The 21,573-nt window shown below is 43.1% G+C and overlaps 1 protein-coding gene across 3 annotated transcripts in view; it reads left to right on the top strand.

Moving 5' to 3' along the window:
• ankrd11 (ankyrin repeat domain 11) overlaps positions 1 to 21,573 on the top strand; it is a 99,294-nt gene that overhangs the window by 69,335 nt on the left and 8,386 nt on the right. For all 3 annotated transcript variants that reach the window (XM_056412371.1, XM_056412369.1, XM_056412370.1), the window contains exons 3-9: positions 7,400 to 7,545; positions 10,217 to 10,349; positions 14,910 to 15,083; positions 16,133 to 16,333; positions 16,439 to 16,581; positions 16,803 to 16,950; positions 17,060 to 21,554. In XM_056412371.1, the coding sequence (XP_056268346.1) occupies positions 7,459 to 7,545; positions 10,217 to 10,349; positions 14,910 to 15,083; positions 16,133 to 16,333; positions 16,439 to 16,581; positions 16,803 to 16,950; positions 17,060 to 21,554 (5,381 nt within the window). In that variant the 5' untranslated portion in view covers positions 7,400 to 7,458. The remainder of the gene's footprint in view (positions 1 to 7,399; positions 7,546 to 10,216; positions 10,350 to 14,909; positions 15,084 to 16,132; positions 16,334 to 16,438; positions 16,582 to 16,802; positions 16,951 to 17,059; positions 21,555 to 21,573) is intronic.

Raw genomic sequence — 21,573 nt, 5'->3', positions numbered from 1 at the left:
CTGACGTATTGGATAATATTGCTTGTATGGCTGACACCATCTGGTCAATTGGTTGAAAGGGTGATCGATGTGCTCGTGTCGGACCAAATTCTCATTGGTTGGACAATTGCTAGTGTTAGTTACGTATATAAAAAATCTCTTCATACGTTATTTTCGGGGGGAGAGTTCATGTCTTTCATGAAAGATGACTCGTTAAGCTATTATTCAACAATGAATCACATAATTTTAGCAACTATTTAGCCTAGATCTTCCCACTTCAGTAAGCATGGACTCCTCTAGCTGTAGCCGGCCCCCTTGAGAGGAGCTCTGAAGAGTGTGACAGCGCCCGGTCCTCGTCTCCCAGTCCTCACTCCTGACAATCGAGCTACTATAGTGCATAAAGTTGGCAGTTTGCATATCCGGATTGGTTGATAAATGCATATGTTTGTGAATTGGGTGGAACGGATTAGCTCTCGGAAAAAGATTGGATAGAATCTTCACCCTAAAATCGAAAGTCAAACTGAATAATGGATTTGCAGAGCCGTGACACCCCGAGTTTGACGAGTAGATAGAATTTCAGTCGACACAAGATTTAATGTTTGTTGACTACAGCCCCAACGGCTTGATCGTGTGATTGCCACAAACCGGTTTAACTTTTTGTCCCGACGATGTTGACAACGTGACTATAGACAATGTGCCCCATGTGGTGGCTGTTAGACAACACATATAGTCTGTGAATGAGTGAAGCGGCTTTGTGGTTTGGTCAGACACTGATCCAAAGGTCAGAAAGTGATTGAATCCTCATTGCTTAAGGTTGATGTGCAGAAGCACTCTTTTATCAATAGGTTTGTGTGTGTGTGTGTGACTCTTTCACAAGCTTCTCTGATAGGCCTGCATCTGTCTCATCCCTGAGTTGCTAGGCAACAGGCTTTCTATGCATGTGCGTGCGCTCACACGTTGCTGTGGCAATGTCAGGTTTTCGCCTAGGAGAGAGAAAGAGAGAGAGAGTTGTTGAAAATAGAGAGAAAGGCAGATGAAAAAGGAGTACTCGGAGAGGAGAGGGGGAAGAAATGAGAATGAGTCAGAGCACTGATGAAGCTAAGGGGTTGAGAGGAGAGACAAAAAGCACTAGATTGTCTCTGGCCTTTCCTGCAGCCGAGCTGCATATATATATATATATATATATATTAGGGATGCACCGATCTGATCGGCGCCGATCCATATCGGCCGATATTCCCATTATCGGTTTTGATCGGGCGTTCTCAAAACAGCCGATCAAAACGGCCGATCAGACGACGTAACATCTGCGAGAACTATCAGACGTTTCAATCGCCGCGCACAGCAACGGAGACGATGCGCCCGGCGAGGGCCGCAGAGTGAGAGGACCACGAGGGGATCCTCACCACCGAGCGGCGTCCCCGTCCCCCGAGTTGAATCACTGCGTCAACTCAGCCGACTCTCACATGTCTGCCCCTAGAGACTGATGCTCACGGTAAACACATTCGATCGGGAGCTAAGAGGGTTTTGATAACGTTAGCGGAAGGATTCACGTGACACAACATCCGGTTTTGCAAAGTTAGCGGAACGAACCACGTGAAACAACATCCGTTTATCAAAATAAGATGTCGACAAATCATACACTAACATATAAAAGTAAACAATGAACTGATTTTGTATCTTTATAGATCGTTTCTGAGATTTAGCTTAAATTATGCTAACATTAAAACATTTTTACTGTACCAAGGAAGAGTTTATAAAAATAAGTCAGACTTTTGTATGTTAAAAAAAGTCCTGTTTATAGATTTCCCCAAGAGTTCAAGGAAATGAATAATGCAGATGTGTTCCATACATATCTGAAATCCCCTACAATAGCAATCAAACAATTTTTATTTATCAATTAGGAAATTTTTCAAAGTAAAAGTCCAAAATGTTTAAAGAAATCGGTAATTTCTTTAATGTTTGAGTTGCTTTATATATGTATTTCCTCATAGTCCTAGGCAATAATGCTACACAATAAATAGAATGCTTCAATTAACACCGTGATCGGTGATCGGTATTATCGGATCGGCAGATACTGATTTCAGTGATCGGTGATCGGCACCAAAAACCTGATCGTGCATCTCTAATATATATATATATATATATGTTCCCCGTCGACAACGCTCGTCGTGGGTCCCTCTCCTATCTCAGGGGGGGCAGCGTTAAGGAGTTAAGCTTAGGGCACCAACATGGCTAGCAGCGGCACTAGTCCCGCCCCCCTGAAGCTGTAAACCTAGGGAAACACTGTATATATATATATACAGGCCTGCCACTATCTTTGCGAGGTCACTGGCAAAGACGGCATGATTTACCAGGCAGGCAGGCAGCACTGAGCCGTTATTGGATGGAACAGAGAGGTGTAAGGGAGAGTGAACGTGCTCAGAATAGAAAATCAGACCAAGTGATTGGATTCCTCACCACATCTCGCTCTTCTCTTTTGCTTGCTGGCTCTTTCTGCTGCTCGAGCCTTTTGGATAATACAACCACTCCCACTCACTCTTCAAACTATATGTTTGTCATTTCCAGATGCCCTTATGTGTCACCTGCTTCTAATGTCCACATTTAACCACGATAACTTTTATTATCAAGTCGGAAACGAAATGATAAATTGAGATGTTTACCGTTTTGTTGAACCCACTTGTTTGCTGAACATGCGGCCGGGTTGACTCTGGTTGCCAGGATACAGCTGTCGAGCCCGGGAGGGTCTGTGTGCACGCCAAACCAGCTAGCTGCTGCCGTCCTTCTATCGCTCATTTCCCTGCCGCTGCCACAGGCTGCAGGGTAAACACACGCAAGATGAGATGGTCCCATTTTAGTGTCATAATAACCAGACGACTTTCTTTGTGTGTGTGTGTGTGCGCGCGCCTATGCATATTATGTATGCATACTCATTTGTGTATGTATACACATCACATTTGTTGTGAGGGATAATTCGAAAGTAGCAACAACTGACATTGTACCTTTGTCTCGTCACCATAAATAAATTCACATGGGTAATTTAGGGACTCGTACTCAGATCACACACAAATCTATAATAAAAGATGTCTACATAAAACACATTTAGTTGGCTTTAAACTTCCGATCTGTGGGATGGTTTTCACTTCTTCTCTGTCAGGCACATAGTTGTGTAGTTGAGATGAGGGTGCACCTGCACTATTCCTCAAACGCTGTTTCTTAGTCACTGTCATTATAAACCTTCTATAATATATATTATTAAAAAGAACCACAGAAGAAAAGAAAGAGCACTTTGACCCCGATGACATCGGCGTTCCCCTTTATGCGTCTGTGCCTCAGCCATGTCTGTGAACCAACACTGAGATCCGTTGACTGCCAAGGAGTGTGCTGGTGATTTGTATCTGATGCAATCGGCGTCTTGGTACACACACCACACTGCACAACACAAGTACACACAGACGCACAGAGAGCAACGTGCCCATCCCTGTGCGCAGCTGCTGTGTTGTTCAGCTGTCGGTGTGCAACGCGTGAGGTGTGTTTCTCTGTGGGCAGTCATACATTAGGAGTGGCACGGAGAGGGAGTAAACGGCGACTCTGCGCGTGCACATTCACCTCTTTCACAGGTGTGTGTCTTTACATCTTTGTTGCGTTCCCATTGTTGAATTGTGTTTCCCCGTTTCGAATCAACAGTTCATGTTCTAGCAAATCTGCTTGCCCTGCAAAAAATGTGTATGGTTAAAAAATGGGTCCATGAGCATAGTTTTGAAAATGTTTCACGCAGCAGACGTCTGGAGCTAAATTAGCATTTGTATTCTTGAACCTGGCGGATTGTTATGCTTTGCACATTGCGAAGACTAAAAATAGCATGTGTGTATTCATCCCAGGAGGTTACACCACACAGTAACGGCATATTTTTATATAATATTATGGTTGAACTCTGTACAGTGCACAAAAATGTCCCTTCCCTGGGTTTAAAAGGAATAAATCCACTTTCACTATTATTAAATATGGCAACATTAACACTTCGTATTGTTCAAAGACTGGAATTGCATCATTGCATCCCTCTGGAGGCCCCTGCTACTTGGCTTAAAAGCTGCTTGTACCATAAATTGTTTGAACTAAAGAATTCACATTTGTTGTCAATTGCCAATGTTCATTTTATACGACAGTTTCTCTAGTTGGGATATTGTTAGACACAGCCAAGAGGTTCCATTTTAGTACGTAGGTGTTTAAATCGCTGCACATTGTCACTTTTGAAGTCAGCCCTCAATGTTACATTTCCTAAATCGAGTAAGCTAATACTATAATATCCTGATGCAAGTGTGCTTGTGGTGTGTGTCGGTGCATCTGTATACTGCAATCTGCTGAAGTGTTGGCCTCCATCTGACCGCAGAGGGAGTGGCTCCGAGCCGAGCGAGGATGCTCCAGGAGGATGAGGGGAGGAAGGAACGGGCTTTGGAGAAAGAAAGATGTGTGTTCATGCGAGGGAGGGAGCCCGGATGCATAATACGACTGGCGGGCCCTTTTCCTGGAAGAGATTGCTCCTCTGGCTCAGCTCTGCTCACTTCTCTCTGCAGTCATCGTCTCCGGGCTGACGTCATGTATTAAACATTCAAACCTTCTGGGTCAAGTCCCGAGTGTGATCAGGTGTTTGGGCTCTGGTCAGCAGATGATGATCAATAGGTTGTTCATATCTTAAACCAAACTACTCCTGTTTGAATATTTAACTAAAGCTAATCTAAGTTTTCTCTGAAATGTACATTTTTATTGGTATTCGACATTCACCACAACTATGAAAGTTGATATTAATGTATTTATATATGAATTCAATCCTATCTAGCATTTAAACCTAAAATTACAGTCGTGGAGTTTTTTTTTCTCTCCACCTGATGGCTGCTAATCCTGAATGCTCTTTGAACTTCTACTCACCACCACTATGTATAACCTCATGATATATCCCTTAAATGACTAAATATGTATTTAGAAACCTAACCTAGCAAGTATGTTTGTGCTACTCTGCATTTAGAGATGTTTCTCGTGGGGCGGCTGCCCGCTGATCCCCGTTAATCGGCACGATTAACCTTAATTCTAAAGCCGTTTATGTTCTCTTTCCATGAATCCAATGACTCCGACATCCTGCGTCTCTCTTCTCCGTATGCCTGCTCACCATAACGTCCATCTGCTCCGGAAGAGAAGTTAATGTTATGAATGTAGGCCTATCAAATGTCTTTTTGTCTTTTTTACATTCAAAGTTATTTATAAAACGTCAATGCTTTGAACTATTTGGACCAGCCCTATTTATGGATTGTGAGATTGAAGATGAGACGATAGCCGAACGTTAAAGTGAACACGATGCTGTGATATTGTCACGCTTTTAAAAAAGAGCAGTTTTAGGAGGCCAGAGATATATTATGTCACGTGTTTAGATATTTTAGATACAATGTTCACACTTAAAAAAAAAAAAATTTGCTTCGAGCTTAACTGTAACTGTGTTGCGTGCCAAAAGCCGTCGGATGATGAGCCACCAGCTGGTGATGGGATCGCCTCTCAGCAACTTTGAGTATCTGATTGGATGCTATGAACAGAGAAACGGCAGCACAACCTTTATTTCATGACACATCATCTTATCGAGGGACAAAGTATAATTAGTTGAATAACGTCAAAAAATATGATGTTTTCAAATTTAGATACACTGAGTTGTCGTATGCTGCGTGTTACTTTTGTATATATATTCACTCGCATATAAATACACATATGGAGTTAATCAACTGTTTAGTGGCAACAACCCTTGACTGAATCCCACAGACTCCCGATCTTAACAGATGTTATGTATATTTTGATTGGGATGAAATTACAAAGGAAACGGGCCCTGTGGTTCTGAACAGGGTTTCCTCTCCTTTTGCGCGTCCTGTGTGACGACCTGCTTGTAAACATAATTTTCTTACGTTTTTCGCTTGGTCAGCTGAATGTTCTTTTGCTATAAGTGCCCATCATCATAGTCCCAAAATACTGCATAGATTGTTGGTCGACAAGTCGTGTGGGTGTGTGGGTGGGGGGGGGTATTTCTCAGTATAGTCAACCTTCCTGTCGCTTTGTCCAGTGTGCTGAGAGGTGGGAGGTTGAAGCGAGGGCCTAGCAGGAGCAAAGAGGCTGTAACAATGAGCCCGAGGAGGGAGGAAGGGGCTGTGGTCTGCTGTGTTTGCTCATGTCTCTTTCCATACATCAGGAAAAGAGGGAGCGCGACATCCTCTGTAGCTCTGTGCCTCTCTGGTTGGCTGGCTGGCTTTCTTGACTTGACTGGAGGGATATAAATAGCAGTCTTTGAATAGGATAACTGCAGGAGGATGGGGGAGGGGAGGGGAGTGGAGATGGAAGTGGCGCCAGGGAAGATAGGATTGCCAACGTCTCAAAGTAGAGATGGAAACAAAAAGCATGCAGCCATGGTCTCATCTGGTCAGTCAGTCACAAGGAGGATCATACTTGGACACACTTAGAAAAAGAGTGCATTATGTAGGAGAGAATTGAGGGAAGGAATATATGATGAATGCATGGCCCTGTGGAGCAGAGGGCCTCTTCACAAAGACATCGGGTTGATATTGTACTTGCACAGAGAACTACACTGAACTCTATATCTGCTAAGTTCATGATAATCACTCATAACAGATAGGATTCTGGTTGTAAGAAGACAATGATCCCTCTTCTTAACTGTCTGTGGTAGGGATCCCATGAGAACAGGGTAACGCCCACAATAACAAGGGGTGGCTAGCTCTGGCGGTAAGTAGCTGTTTGGGTTTTTGTTGAGACGTGTTGTCACGTTCCTGAAGGAATTCCTCAGCTGTTCCTCGCTGTTCTTTGCTCTGTCAGTATCCCACACTATTCTATATTCCTCTGTACATTTAATATGTTTGAATTCTTGTGCTGTGTTAATTGCTTAATGTTATTGTCCAATGTTGCGCCACCCGCCATGACACATTCCCTGTATATGAAAATATACTTGGCAATAAAAGGTTCTGATTCATTTGGGTTATGCAATATGTGACATGCTCCATCCTTGTGTGATATCTAAACTCCAGTATATGACTGCTTTAGTCGCAGCACGTTAAATGGCGTGCCGCTTCTGTTTTGAAGGGTTTTCAGTTCCTCTTGCTTTAAAATCTGCAGATACTACCGAGCATGTTTTAAGGTATTTGGGCCGACCTTGCCTGCTCTCTGGGTTCAGCCTGGAGAACAGATAAGCTTTTTGCCTGCCACAGCTGCAACTCAGGCTGCTGTCCTCCCTCTCAACTGCTCTTTCAGATCTGGTTGTAATGGTTGAAAATAGAGTGCTTGATGGGCTGCTAATGGCTGCATCGGCTGGCAGTGTGTAAATGTGTTTCCAATGAAATGTCGTAGCCAGTTGCTAACCCGCCATCACTTGTTCTTTCAGACGGTTGATGACGATGGAATGGCAGCGTGAATGAAGCTTGGCGTGGGGAGAGCTGAACGATGCCCAAAGGTGGGGGATCTAAAACCCCCCAGCTGGACCACTTCCCACTCAGCACAGACATGGTGGAAAAGCAGGGTGGGAAGAAGGTAAGACTGAAAAACCTAGAGAAACACGCACGATGCACAATAGCCCAATGTTTGTATACATATACAACATAGAATCCCAATTTCAACTGCTGCTTGTCCTTGAAACTTGACTCTACACCACCACATCTGATCAACAATTTAAAAACATTGGAAGGCCTCCCAGACAGTGGGAATGTAGGCTTAAATAAATAAGACAATAGCGTTTTCAGGCAGGAGGCCTGGGAACAAGGCGTACCACAGAACTTATCTGTGTGCATTTATACCGTATTCAAGGATGCTGTGCTGTAGTTGCTGCCGCTCTCTTGACCTGTCTGGTGGAGGCGAGCTTTGTCCCAGTGTCTGGGATGTTGTTCATGTCAATGAGGTACATTTGTGTGGCTGAGCTTGCTGGATTTGCTCCTTGGGGCAATGTTGCTCAGTTACCGGAACTAGAAAGTTGAGCCATCAACAAACATGCCTCCACATTGATATTCAAAATTCCTCATAACTAAAATGTACTTACTATAACCTTATTTTCCCAGGATTACCTTAATGCTCAAAAACAATTGACTCTTCCGTATTCTATCTTTGGAGACTGCCGCAATAAATTCAGTGTTTGTGTCTTTGAGATCAAGGCCATATCGGCTGAATTCTGAATTTCTTAGCCAGATTCAGAGGCATTTTTGGAATCGGACATATTCAGTCTCGAAATGCAGGCTATGAAGGCAGCGTCCTCTAAAGTTGACACGCGTACAGTCATGTTGTTTGCAGTGGAATTAAGTGTCGGACGCAGCTTGATGATGTCACGGTGTGTGCCAACTGTTCAGCTACCAGGAGCAGCGACAAGAGGCGAAGAGAAGAGAGATGCAGCTTATGCGGGCATGGAGTTACAACCCTCTGCAAAGGATTGCATCAGACTCTGGCATGGAGGGAGGAGGGCGGGAGGAAAACGAAGGGAGGCTAAAAGATCAGGCATTGCTAGGAGACCATCAAACATGGTGTCTTGTGAAGGCAGACGTGAGGAAAGTCTCTTTCTTTGAATTTAACTGAAGAAAACAATAACCGGTCTAACTCTGGCAATCAACATTGGTGAGTTGTAGTTTTCTACCAATGCAGTGTTGCTTTACATTTGCTGTTCTTATTTATTATTCACTGTTACAAATGTTTCTCCCCACTTGTAATTCCTGTAGCTTCTGCACATCTCCGGATGCGTACCTCGTGCTTTTGCGTGAATTGTGTGCTCTCTTGTTAAAACGCCTTTGTGTCGCTGAGCGGAGACAGAGAGAGGAAGGGAGAGCGAGTCGGCGAGATCAGCGAACTGTAGCTGACGTTGTTTGTCTCTACTGTACCATGACATCATCGTCTTGTGACTGGGGCAGGGCAGGGGGAGGAGTTCAAAGTCTACGCATAATAGAAAACCTGCCCTGAGGATAGATAGAGCTGAGTCGGCGACAGAAGGTAGAACAGACATTTAGTGAAATATGAGTGAGTGTCCTGAACATCCCATCTGGCTTGCTCCTGGACCTTAAACCCTCCGAAGCATAATGAACATCGTGACCGTATATCGAAATGCATGTCGGACTGAGCAGTTTGACGAATACATAAGGAATTTACAACCAAGGGCGTCCATGGCTGGTGTGAATTCACTTTTCACTGAGTGCTTAATTACGTCATGTTTAATCCTGAAGATGGTGTTCCTGTATTCTGTATTCTACCAGCAGTCTTTACCGGAAATACTCCATGATTGACTACTGAGTACAAGGGGGTTGCATTTACTCTGCATGACAAATAGATCATTAGATAATACAAGGACAAACTTTGATTGGTAATTTATTTGGATAAAGATTTACATTAAATGAGTGACTAATTTTAAATGAGTTTCCTGTGTCATCTTTGATTTAAGATATGTCCTGTATGACCTTGGTTTCCCCTATTGTTGTGTATTGTCAGACGGTGCTTTATCTGATGGTATTTGTTTTTGTGTACTGAACTCTGGGGCTCTGCTCTGTTCTGCCGTTCACTCGCTTCTCCCAACACAATTATTTAGTTAAAAATAATGAATTACAATACTAGTTTCTTCTCTTAGTTACTTCTGGTCAATCAATTGATTAGCTGATAAAAACATGATGATATTTATAATAGAATATGTAATTGGAATTCAAAGAGGATTCATGATCAACATTTCCAGACCTTTGCCGCGTCTTCTCGCCTATTAACTGCTGTGAAGCCTCGCGTCAGGGTAATAAGCAAGTCACTATCGGATCCCAATCCAAGAAAGAAACCAGTTGAACAAACATAAGTATTCGCATCTGTTGATAGCAGATACACTTGGGATTGTGATTGTTTCCAGCAGCTGTAGACCACAGAGCCGAGTCGGCGTCGGCGTAGTCTCCTCTCCGTGGGCTCTTTGCTCTGGAATCTAGGAAGTAAATGTCTGGAATCTGAATGGAAAGGTTTTGCTCTGCGAAGCCCATAATGGCTAAACGAGTCGGGACGGTGAACGGAACCAACTACAGCAGCAGGATCCACAGCAGCTCGTATATGACTTTGTTTTCTCTTTCATTCTGTTCCTAAAACAAATGTTGATGTTAAAATGACACACCTTTTTGTTCTTCTTTCTGAATAAAGCTGTGTCAAATGTGAACCATGTGACTTAAAGTTTCCTCTGTGTTCTGGTTGTTCTCTTTTGCAGGATAAAGTGTTGTCAAGTAAGACTCCCAAATTGGATCGCAGTGATGGGGTCAAAGAGATGAAAGAGAAGGCCCCTAAAAGGAAGCTGCCTTTCACTGCTGGAGCTAATGGGCACCAGAAAGATTCGGACTCGGGTAAGAGCACATTGGGACGCGTTTACTTTGCATCTACGACATGTGACTTTGAAGGGGTAATCAAATGGGAGTTATTACATCACATCCACTCAAACATGCAGGAAGTACACGACCGTTCCAAAGTTTGGGGTCACCCAGACAATTTTGTGTCTTCCATGAAAAATCACACTTTTATTCATCAAATGAATATAAAATATAGTCAAGACATTGACAAGGTTAGAAATAATGATTAATATTTGAAGTATTAATTTTGTTCTACAAACTTCAAGCTCAAAGGAAGGCCAGTTGTATAGCTTATATCACCAGCATAACTGTTTTCAGCTGTGCTAGCATAATTGCACAAGGGTTTTCTAATCAGATATTAGACTTCTAAGGCGATTAGCGAACACAATGTACCATTAGAACACTGGAGTGATAGTTTATGGAAATGGGCCTCTATACACCTATGGAGATATTTCATTAGAAACCAGACACTTCCGCCGTGAATATTTATTTACCACATTAACAATGAATAGAGTGTATTTTTGATTTATTTAATGTTATCTTTATTGAGAAAACAGTGCTTTTCTTTGAAAAATAAAGACATTTCTAAGTGACCCCAAACTTTTGAACGGTAGTGTAGTTCGGCGTGCTGTGTAAAAAGAGGGACTGGGCATTGTGAGGTGAATGGGCTCCTCGCTCCAGCTTCAAGTCAGCTGGAAGAACCAAGGAAATTGTTCCTGCAATTGCATCCTGAAAGGAGAGCAAGAACACACAAAATCCTGATCCAATTAAGTGGGAATTTGTGTAACGCACTGGACTGACCGGGTCTGGCTTTTGGTAAGGCTGCGTCTTTGTGTTTTCTTTAATTAGGGAGAGAAGGACTACCGCTCACGTTGTTTGACTGGGCTTTAAGGGTTCAGGATTTAGTTTGTTGATAATGGCCCATCACACAGGCTTTGGAAACAGCCTTCATCATCCACGCTGGCTGCGTCTCTATATTGGTTTGTGTCCTTTGGTTACACTTGAAAAAGGAGTGGCGAGCTAAAAGCATGCCTGTTGCAACAGATGACTATTATGGTTTGGGGTTCTTGAACGATTGGACATGTATTATGGAGACACATGGGGTTGTGTGTAATTGCTGCGTAGCTCAAGGAATTATGAATAAGTGGAATGTTTGGTTGAGAAGCTGTACTTTGTTTACTCATTACGACTTTGACTTTAACTCCTGCATCTCTGGAGTGTTTGTGTACCTGTCTTTGCCTTTTGCAAGATTATTTTAATGTAGTCCAATTATTTAGTGGACTGTTTCTTGGGGAATTATATACACTTGTATGTTATATTCTTGTTCTCATTAGCTGGTTTCATATTATTCACATGTTTGCTGTTTTAGGCTGTTTTTGTGTAGCTTCTCAAAGATGCAGGTTCAGGAAGGGGATGTGAGAGTTCTCACCTGAGGAAGAACAGCTGGGCAGTATACTCATATGCTGATAGCTTGGGCTCTTATTGGGTGTGGCTTATATGGGTCGGCTGTAGCTCAGTGGGGTAAGAGGGCCGTCCTGCAACCGCAAGGTTGTGGGTTCGATCCCCGCTCTCCCCATTAGTTGCAAGTCGAAGTGTCCTTGAGCAAGGCACTGAACCCCCAGTTGCTTCAGGCGCTTCACCGCAGCCCACTGCTCCTTAATAACTAAGGATGGGTTAAATGCAGAGAACTAATTTCCCCTTGGGGATTAATAAAAGTGTATATTTTAAATTTATTTATATGGGCCTACTCAACTCTTAACTCCCTGTGTGTGCAACATATTACTAATATAACTGTCTCTTCATCGTTTATTATGTTTAGAAACTGTAGAAGACAGTTTACTTAATCAAATTGCGAGCATCTGTCTTTCATCTGTGTGCTTCAAGGATGTATTTCATCACATTGGGGAAGAATTGTTTGGTCTAAGCCCAATAATTCAGTGTTTTGATTAGTGTATTTTCTCGGTGTGGGTGTGTGTGTGTGTGTGTCAAGACCTTCTCCTCTATATAGTGAATTTGTTCTGCATATCTGGGTTTTATAGTCTGACTTTGTTCCATGGCCATTCAAGCTCTGACCCTGCTGGGTCAGTGGCTCGCCCCTTTGCAAAATGTAACACCTCTCAGTTCACAGCTCTCCCCCCACATGCAACCATGCTCCATTATCAACTCTCATTCCTCTGTCTTGAGCTGATGGAGGCGACCATGGGGAATTGTATCATTTAACAAAATATTTCGCAACCAAGTCATCCACATGACAACCTTTTTCTTTTAAAACTGCGTTTAAAAACCAAAACATATGTATCTGCAAGCATGTTAGTGCTGTTTTCAAAATTCGAAGTGTGGATGCATAAACATTACAAACGCAATGAGATTTAAAAAACCAAAACCTAGTAGTATATATTAAGCCTAATTAAACTCTAAGAAAACATTGATGTTTATTCAAGCAATCATTCACCCCCTGGGTTTAGAATGTGTTTTTATGAGTCTCTCTTGCTCAATACAAAGCATCGTCAAACATCCTGCTGGCCACTTCCTGCCTCTTCTCCCTCGACTTCCTGTTTATGCAGTTATTATTAGTCCCTAAACAGAACATTGTTTCACGCTAACGTGATCCGGTCAACATATCTGGTCTGGCTGGTTAGAGTGGTTCTTCTGGTTGTGGCGCTGTGTTCGCTCAGTGAGCCAGGCCGTTTCTTTGTTTTGGCGTTCGCTAACATTGGAGTATTGTCTGCCTGTCATATCCAAATCCACTTCTATTATTTACAGACGTATATGTTTCCTGTGGTCTCCTCCCCTGGCTCAGGTAGGCATTCTACGAGGCCTAGCCCGTCAGGCCTGCTTTTCCTTTTCTATTCTCCTTTTGTTCGTCAAGTTTCACGCAGTACGGAGAGTAAGATCTATTTATTGAGACGCATAAAATCTCTAGCAGTGTTCCCTAAATAGTCATCCAACAGAAATACACACTATGGGAGCAGGCACAGTATGTTGTGCAATTGTTGTCATTTATGTAATACATGTACATGTGACACATATTACTGAATCATTTGATGATGAACTATAGTCGACATACGTTGGACCCAGACTTGTTTAATCAGCCACTCTGATATTTTTATTTGCATCTGTCCCTCAACTCTCAGGGTGATGAACCAAACACACGTTATTTAAAAGCACAGTTAAGTGCACACACGTTTGTCCGGCCATTTCTCAGTTGCTGGCTTGAGAATCTGTAATGTTATACCAAGCAGCTAACAAGTTGAGACTTTGAAAGTTGATTATGTCTGCTCCAGGAGCTCCATGTCAGAGACGAGCAGACCAGTGATGATCAATCTTGTATGAGAGACGTTGGTCTCGTGTGTCATTAAGTAGCAGTCCTCTCCATGGGTGCACCGGGGTAATAACTGCCTTCCGGGTTCCTATTCCTGTAAACATAGCCTGGAATCGCTTGCTTAGCACTTTCTCTGTTCTATACCTCAAAAAAACATGCTTGGACCGCGTCTGTGGTTCCAGCTGTTAAAGTTCTAGCTGAGGGAATGTGTCTTAATGGCAAATGCTTTGAAAACGTGCGAGTGTATCAAAGAGGGGTGGGGGCACATTTGCTGTAAGTATTCACAGATGTTGGAGAAAGTTCATCAGCTCTGCGCTTGTGACAGCGGAAGCGTCGGCCGCCATGCTTCCCTCTCGCCTTGTTTACTTGTGTGTTTGTGGCCTTGAGCGATGCAGCCAGTCTTGGAACCAGAAAGGTCTCGAAGGAATTAGACTTGGACACATTCACAAGTCTCCGGTCGTCTCTGTGCACATTTGACATTTGCTGTTCCCATTTCTCTTTTTGGATCTCTCAGTAATGTAGCGATACAGTCATGTGTGGCGTTCCCTTCCGTAAGGGTCATCAGATGGTATGTTGCCACTGAAAATAATTGCTGGGTGTGTCTTTGTGGAGCAGCTGCGTTTGTCCAGGAGCACAGTGTCTCCTGTAAGCCGAGCAGGCACGCAGGCAGGCATGTGGCGACCTTGGCAAGGCCACGCTGAATTGAAATGTAAACCAACTATTTCGTAATAACCGTTGGTCTGCCAAGTCCCGCCCTCTTTCCTCTCTTCTGGATTTGGACTGATTGGCTGGCTATTAGACAGAGAGACATAAACACACTGCTTGTTGGCCCCTCCCTTCTTCAGGAGCAGCTGGGTAATAACACACACCTCAGTCAATGTAAGGATTTGGCAACAATTATAGTAACTAATTCAAGTACTTTTGTATATAAAAAAACATTTTAGTGCATGAATGGGTATGAAAACGAAAACAAAATTCTAAAGGAATTAAAATGACATTTAAAAATAAATGATAACTTGTGTAAAAGAAAGACTGCAATAAAAGTTAAAGGAGATCACTGACTCAGCAGATCGTTCCAGAGCCTCAGGGCCCTCACTGCCGAATGTACCCTTTAGTTTTAGACACTAGACCTCGGCTTCAGGATGTGTGAATGTGACATTAAGTGCATGAATAAATGTGTCTCTACGTAGCCCAATAAGATGAACATTGCTTCTCTCCTCTCACTGCCGTTACAGAGAAACCAGGTCCAGAGCGGAAGCGCATTAAAAAGGAGCCAACCAACACCCGGAAGGCGGGTTTGGCGTTTGGAATGGGGATGCCAGGGATCCGGGCCGGGTACCCCCTCTCTGAACGGCAGCAGGTGGCCTTGCTCATGCAAATGACAGCTGAGGAGTCCGTCAACAGTCCAGGTGCGTGCTTATCATGGAGGCCACGTCTTCTGTGGACGGCTGGCGGACAAGGAAAAAGGGATGGGAGGCGCGTGCGTCTGTGTGTGCGCGCGTGATGATGGTTGGCTTAAAGAGAAAGAAGGCATGGGATTGATTATTTATTAGAATTTGTTGGGACGTTAAACGCGTTGCCTGCTGTTTTGTTGTCACATCTCGGCCGTACTACCGCATACTCATCAAAGCTAATCCACAGATATTCTCTGTCAGCTATGCTGTCAGTCAGAAAGTGGTGGTTCTGTTTTTGCAGCCATAGCAGTCTCATATTTATTCATCTACAGTAGCAAAATTATTGTTATATAATGCAGCGTGTGGCTGTCAAGGAAATGACGCCCTCTCTCCTGTTGGTATTGCGTTAATCTGGAACTAATTGTGAAATCTGAGCCAAACCCTAACAGACTTCCGAATGTAAAAGATCTACAAACATTCTGGTTTTGTTGATTTGTTATCCGTTATCATATGTTCTGCTAGATGATTATTCATAATATTGACTTCCTCCTAATGTTCGGTCTATATATATTATATTTATTATTGATATGCAAAGTAATTTGCACACCAATGTATGAGACATGTTAATATATTTAGTTATATTTGAAAACATTGTGCCTTTTTTTTTTAAAGATAATTTAGAAAAGACAGTTGAGATTGTTGAGGACCAATGCTAAGCCACTTTTATTTGTGTATTCCTTTGTTGCATGCCTGAAGGCATGGGCATAGATTAAGTAAGTGTGTTTTAAATATAATTTGGGACCATAGCCGTGCAAACGCAATAATGCAAATGTAACTTGGATTTAATCTTGTAAATGTGATGAAATGAGCTCAAGTGAAGTTGGTCTGAGTACTCTGCTGCTCATTGCTAGAGTAAGATTGCCCCCTTCTGGCTGTAAGCAGTCAAAACAAACCGGTATTCATAGTATTAGTGGCAATAACAGTAGACACGCTGATAATAAAAAAAAAAAGAGTTTCCAGACGTCATTGTCAGAGTGAAATGTGTGTCCGTCTCTTACTTACAGACACAACACCAAAGCATCAGTCACAGTCCAGTATGGGTCAGAAAGGAACGCCAAACTCTGCATCAAAAACCAAAGACAAAGTGAATAAACGGAATGAGAGAGGAGAGACTCGGCTGCACAGAGCAGCAATCCGTGGAGAGGTACGCCGCATCAAGGAGCTCATCAGCGAGGGAGCTGATGTGAATGTAAAAGACTTTGCAGGTGAGATGCTTTTTGTATAGACGGCCCTGTACGTTGTGCATGTAGTTATGTATATTCATTTGTATGTTGAATACACCTCACACAGTAATTCCCTCTCCTGTTTAGGCTGGACTGCATTGCATGAGGCGTGCAACAGAGGGTATTATGATGTGGCCAAGCAGCTGCTGGCAGCCGGAGCAGAGGTCAACACAAAGGGTCTGGATGATGACACCCCTCTACACGATGCATCCAACAATGGACATTTCAAGGTAAAAGAAAGAAAGACTGTTTGTGTCTAAATACACACATTATAGGTAAAACAATAGATTGATTAATGGATTATTACCCTGACTGTCTGTCGAGCTTATTCATGAAGCTAGTGGTACATTCACTTTGTGACCTCTTTAAAGTCTGAACCACAAGAGAACATGTTCGTTTCACCTCTTAAATTATAATTTGTATTTTTAAAATGTTATCTTATTTTTTTCAGGTGGTTAAGCTACTTTTACGGTATGGAGGAGACCCACGTCAAAGCAACAGGAGAGGTGAAACGGCATTGAAGGTTGCCAACTCTCCAACTATGCTGAATCTGTTGTTAGGAAAAGGCACGTACACCTCAAGTGAAGAAAGTTCATCAGGTATTGCTTAATAACATGACTTTTATAAGTTGTGTACATTCTTAGTATAAATCATGAGGCTGTTGTTAAATGATATTGTGTTTTTGATTCTGCCTTTTTTTCTCCACAGAATCTTCAGAGGAGGGAGATGCACCCTCATTTGCCCCGTCCAGTTCTGTCGATGGCAATAACACAGACTCAGAGTTTGAGAAGTTGAAGTTGAAAGGCAAAAACATGGACCCTCCTAAATCTGCTGTCACACCCGTTAAAGACGAATATGAATTTGATGAGGATGATGAGGAAGAACGTGTTCCTCCTGTGGACGATAAACACCTCTTGAAAAAAGACTTCCGTAAGGATGCGATCATGCCGGTCACGCCGGTCCCGGTGGTCACCAAGGCCACCAGTGGCATCGTCATACCCAAGACGGAGGTTAAAACCTATTCCAAAAGCAACTCGCTCACACCAAAGAAAACTGTCAGGCGGATCATCTCTGACAGTAACAGTTCTGACGAGGATGATAGGACGTGTTTCACGCCAACACCAACGCCAGTGCCTACGCCGCGGCCACAGGCCCAGCAAACAAATACTAAGACTAGAGACTCTGGCAGCATGAGCTCTAAACAACAAAAGGACAAGAATAAAGTCAAAAAGAAACGGAAGAAAGAGAGTAAAAACAATGTCAGTAAAGAAGTGAAGTTTGGTAAAGTCAATGACAAGTTCTGTACATCTGACTCTGATTGTGGAGATATGGAGAGTGAGGATGATAAGGGCTCAAACAGTATAAAGGACTCTTCTACAACAAGTCTGAAAGACTCCCCTGGCTTTAACGCATCCTCCTCATCGTCCCATGGAAACGTGAACTCTCAGAAACAAGTACCATCCTTGGCGGAACAGCATCCAAAGCAGTGGAGGACGGATGGCTGGAAGACGGTGTCTTCTCCGACGTGGTCCGACGTCAGTTCCCTCTCAGATTCAGTCAGAACAAGACTGTCCAGTGAGTCTGACTACTCCTCCGTTGATTCCAGTGTTGAGTCGATAAAACAAGTGAAGAGGAAAGCGCAGGAGAACAAAAAGAAGATTAACAATGTGCACAGTAGCACAGTAGACAAGAAGAGCTCTGAGCTCTACAAAAACTCCAATGCAGACAGTGCAGTCTCCAAAACCGATGTAGATGGCAAAGTGCTGAAAAAGCATAAAGTCAAGCACAAGCACAAGAATAAAGAAAAGGACAAAGCTCCTAGTCTAGTTCTTAATCAAGATATGAATGAAAAATTTGTCAAGAGCTATTCTTTTGATTTTGATGATTCACGGCAGAAACCCCTAATTGTTGAGGCAGAATCTCCAGCTGAGAGCAAGGTCAAGTTATCCAAACACGAAAAGGACCATTCAAAGAAAGAGGAGAGGCTTTCGAAAAGCAAGTCTGAGGATAAGGATTGGTCATCTGGAAAAGACGTGCACAGAACAGCAAAAGAGGAGAAAAATAAGAAAACAAAGGACTCCACCAAGGATAAGACAAATAAGGAGGAGCGGGAGAAACCTTTAAAATCTGACAAGGAAAGAAATGTCAAAGAGAAGGAGAAGCCTAAAGAGGAGAAACAAAAGGCTCACAAAGAGGAGAAAAAGAAAAAGTCCAAGGACAAGTCCTCCTCAAAGACAGAAAGGAAAGGTGAGCAGAAAGAGGAAAAACATCTAAAGGTGGACAAGGAGAAAAACACCAAGGACGAGAAGGAGAAATGTAAAAAAGACAAAGCACAGAAGGAAGAGTCTGAGTATGAAGGTTATGACGTTAACAACCGCTTCCTCAACTTAGACGACACAAAGCTCAGTGCCTCGGATGACCATCACGACAGATGGGGCTCAGAGATGTCCTCTGACTCCTCCCTTTATGGAGATGACAGTTGGGATGCTCCTGTCAAGGAGTACAAGGAATTCAAAGCCAACAACGCTGTAAAAGTAATTGTCGAGACCGTTAAGGAAGAGACTAGGAGGAAAGAAAATAAAGTCAAGGACAAGAAATCAGATCACAGTGAGAAAAGATTGGAGAAAGAAGCCCCCTCTAAGAAGAAAGACAAAGACTCCTCAGAAAAGACAAATGAAAAGAAAAAGGACTGGTCAGAAAAACAGAAATTAAACTCCAGTCACTCAGTTGAAAAGGAAAAGAAGCGGAAGGAGTCCACAGACGCAGTCAAAGACAAAAAAGAAAAGGACTCTTTAGACAACAGTCGAGACCGTAAAGATTCATATGACTTCATGAAGGAAAGAAAAGACGTAAAAATCAAGCAGGAAACTTTAAGAGATGAATATGGCAATGATACTTTCTTCAAAGACATTGACGCTGTCGGTAAATCCTGTGATGTCAGAGAAAGAAATCACTCTGGAAAGGAGAAAGAAAAGAAGGGCGAGGGAATGGAAAAGCGAGAAAAGACTAAAGCTGACAAGCACAAAGAGAAAACAAAAGACAGAGGAGCTGATCAGGAGAAAGATAAGAGTGAGAAAGTCTCTGCAGAAAAAACTGTCAAGGAAAAGGATCCAGACAGGGCCACCAAAGACAAGAAGGAGGGAGTCAAAGACAAACACAAAGAGTGTCATGGCAAAGACAAAGATCGAAAGATGTCTTTAGAACAGACCAAGGACAAGAAAGAAAAGGCCTCTCAAGACAAACATGCTGAGAGGGAGAAGGAGTTTTTGGAGGTGAAGAAAGAGGAAAGAAAACCTGAGAAAATCCGTGAGAAAACGTGGTACAAGATAGCCGACATCTTCACTGATGAAAGTGATGATGACGAGGACAGCTACAACGGGGTTGTTGCACTTGTGTCCGACTCCATCAGAAAAGACGTAACGCCTGATCAGGATGAGCTGGATCATTTCCCGACAGAAAGAATAAGAAAATCTTCTGCAGAGGCTAAACATAACACAGAAAAGGCAAAGGACAAAGAACACAAAGAAAAGAAGAAAGAAAAGGCCACATTTGACGCGGGTAAAGAGAGAAAGGGCTCTCTAGAGAAACACAACAAAGACAAGAAAGATTCTGTTGACACGAAACACAAGGAAAGGAAAGACAGAATGTCAGTGGACTCAAATCAGGAGAAGAAAAATAAGCAGAAGCTGTTGGACAAAAGGGACACCAGTGAGGAAAAGGCAAAGAGCAAATATAAAGAAAAGCTCGACCATTCCAAGGAGAGGAAACTCTCAAAAAGCAGTGGTGAGAATGAAAAATCCCTCTTGGAAAAATTGGAGGAGGAAGCCATGAATGACTACAAGGATGACTCCAATGACAAGAACAGTGAAATCTCTTCAGACAGTTTCACTGACCGAGGTCATGAGCCAGTCCTCACCACTTACTATGACTCCATCAGCCTGACTGATGTCACTGAGGATAGGAGAGACTCCCTGTCCATATCGACACCCCAAGACAAGTTCAGAGAGAAAGAGAGGCACCGGCATTCCTCTTCATCCTCGTCCAAGAAAAGCCACGACAAGGAGAAAGAAAAGGTCAAGAAGGACAAAGGAGACAAACGTGACAAGACGGAGGAGATCCGAGAGTCCTACAGCCGCAGAGAGAGTCTACCTTTTGAGAAAGAGCCCATGCCTCTAGAGGCGGACCCTTACACATTCCCATTTGTAAGTAAGGGAGACGGCGAAGACGACTTTGATAAAACATTGGAATTTGAAAAAGAGATGTCGAAAAAGGACAAGGACAAAGCAGCTTGTGTCATCAGTGACAGGACAAAGGACAAAAAGAAAAAGGAGAAACATAAGGAAAAAATAAAGGAGGAGAAGACGAAGTACATTGATGGCTTTGGCTCATTTAAACACTCCAAAGAAGATGTGAAGTCAGGGTTGAAAGATAGTCCACAGGTCACTGTTCTGAAAGACAGGTCAAAAGAAGAAAGTCCTAAATTTGATCTGAAAAAAGACAGAAGTCGAGATACATTGGACAAAGACACAAGAATGGACCACAGTAAATCTAAGGCTAAGGATGAAAATGAAAAGCTCCCTCAGTCCAAGGACACAGTAAGAAAAGATAATCGTCCACGTGAAAAACTGCTGGTGGATGGTGACTATCAAATGACGAGTTTTGGTCAGATGTTGAGTCTGAAAGACCAGGAGATTGAAGAGCGCCACAAGAGACATAAAGAAAGGATGAAGCAAATGGAGAAGCTGAGACCCAAGTCAGGGGACCCTAAACTCAAGGACAAGACCAAGTCCACAGAGGAACTACGGAAAAACCGCAGCGAGCTGTCATCAAAGAAGTCCAACAGTCTGGAGTCTGGTCTGAAAGAGAAGAAGTTGAAGGATGTGGGTCTCCCTGCCCAAATGATGTCCCCAAGCAGGAAGTTCCAGCCTACAGACAGTCAAAACTCAAAGGACGAGCTGGCTGGCCAACAAATGAAGGAGAACCTTCCCGCTTCTCCCAGGCCAGATCAAAACAGGCCAACTGGTGTTCCCACGCCAACGTCCGTCATCTCCTGCCCCAGCTTTGAGGAAGTAATGCAGACTCCACGTACCCCGTCCTGTAGTGCAGAGGACTACCCTGACATTATGTTGGATGGGCTGGACTGCCAGAACTCCTCGGCTATGACTATGTCAATGAACGCCTGCTCGCCATCCTTCTTTGAAAGGTATTTAAACGTGCAAATA

This window comes from Pseudoliparis swirei, chromosome 4 (assembly GCF_029220125.1).
Source record: "Pseudoliparis swirei isolate HS2019 ecotype Mariana Trench chromosome 4, NWPU_hadal_v1, whole genome shotgun sequence".
NCBI lineage: Eukaryota > Metazoa > Chordata > Actinopteri > Perciformes > Liparidae > Pseudoliparis > Pseudoliparis swirei.
This window is presented reverse-complemented; position numbering and strand designations above follow the sequence as displayed.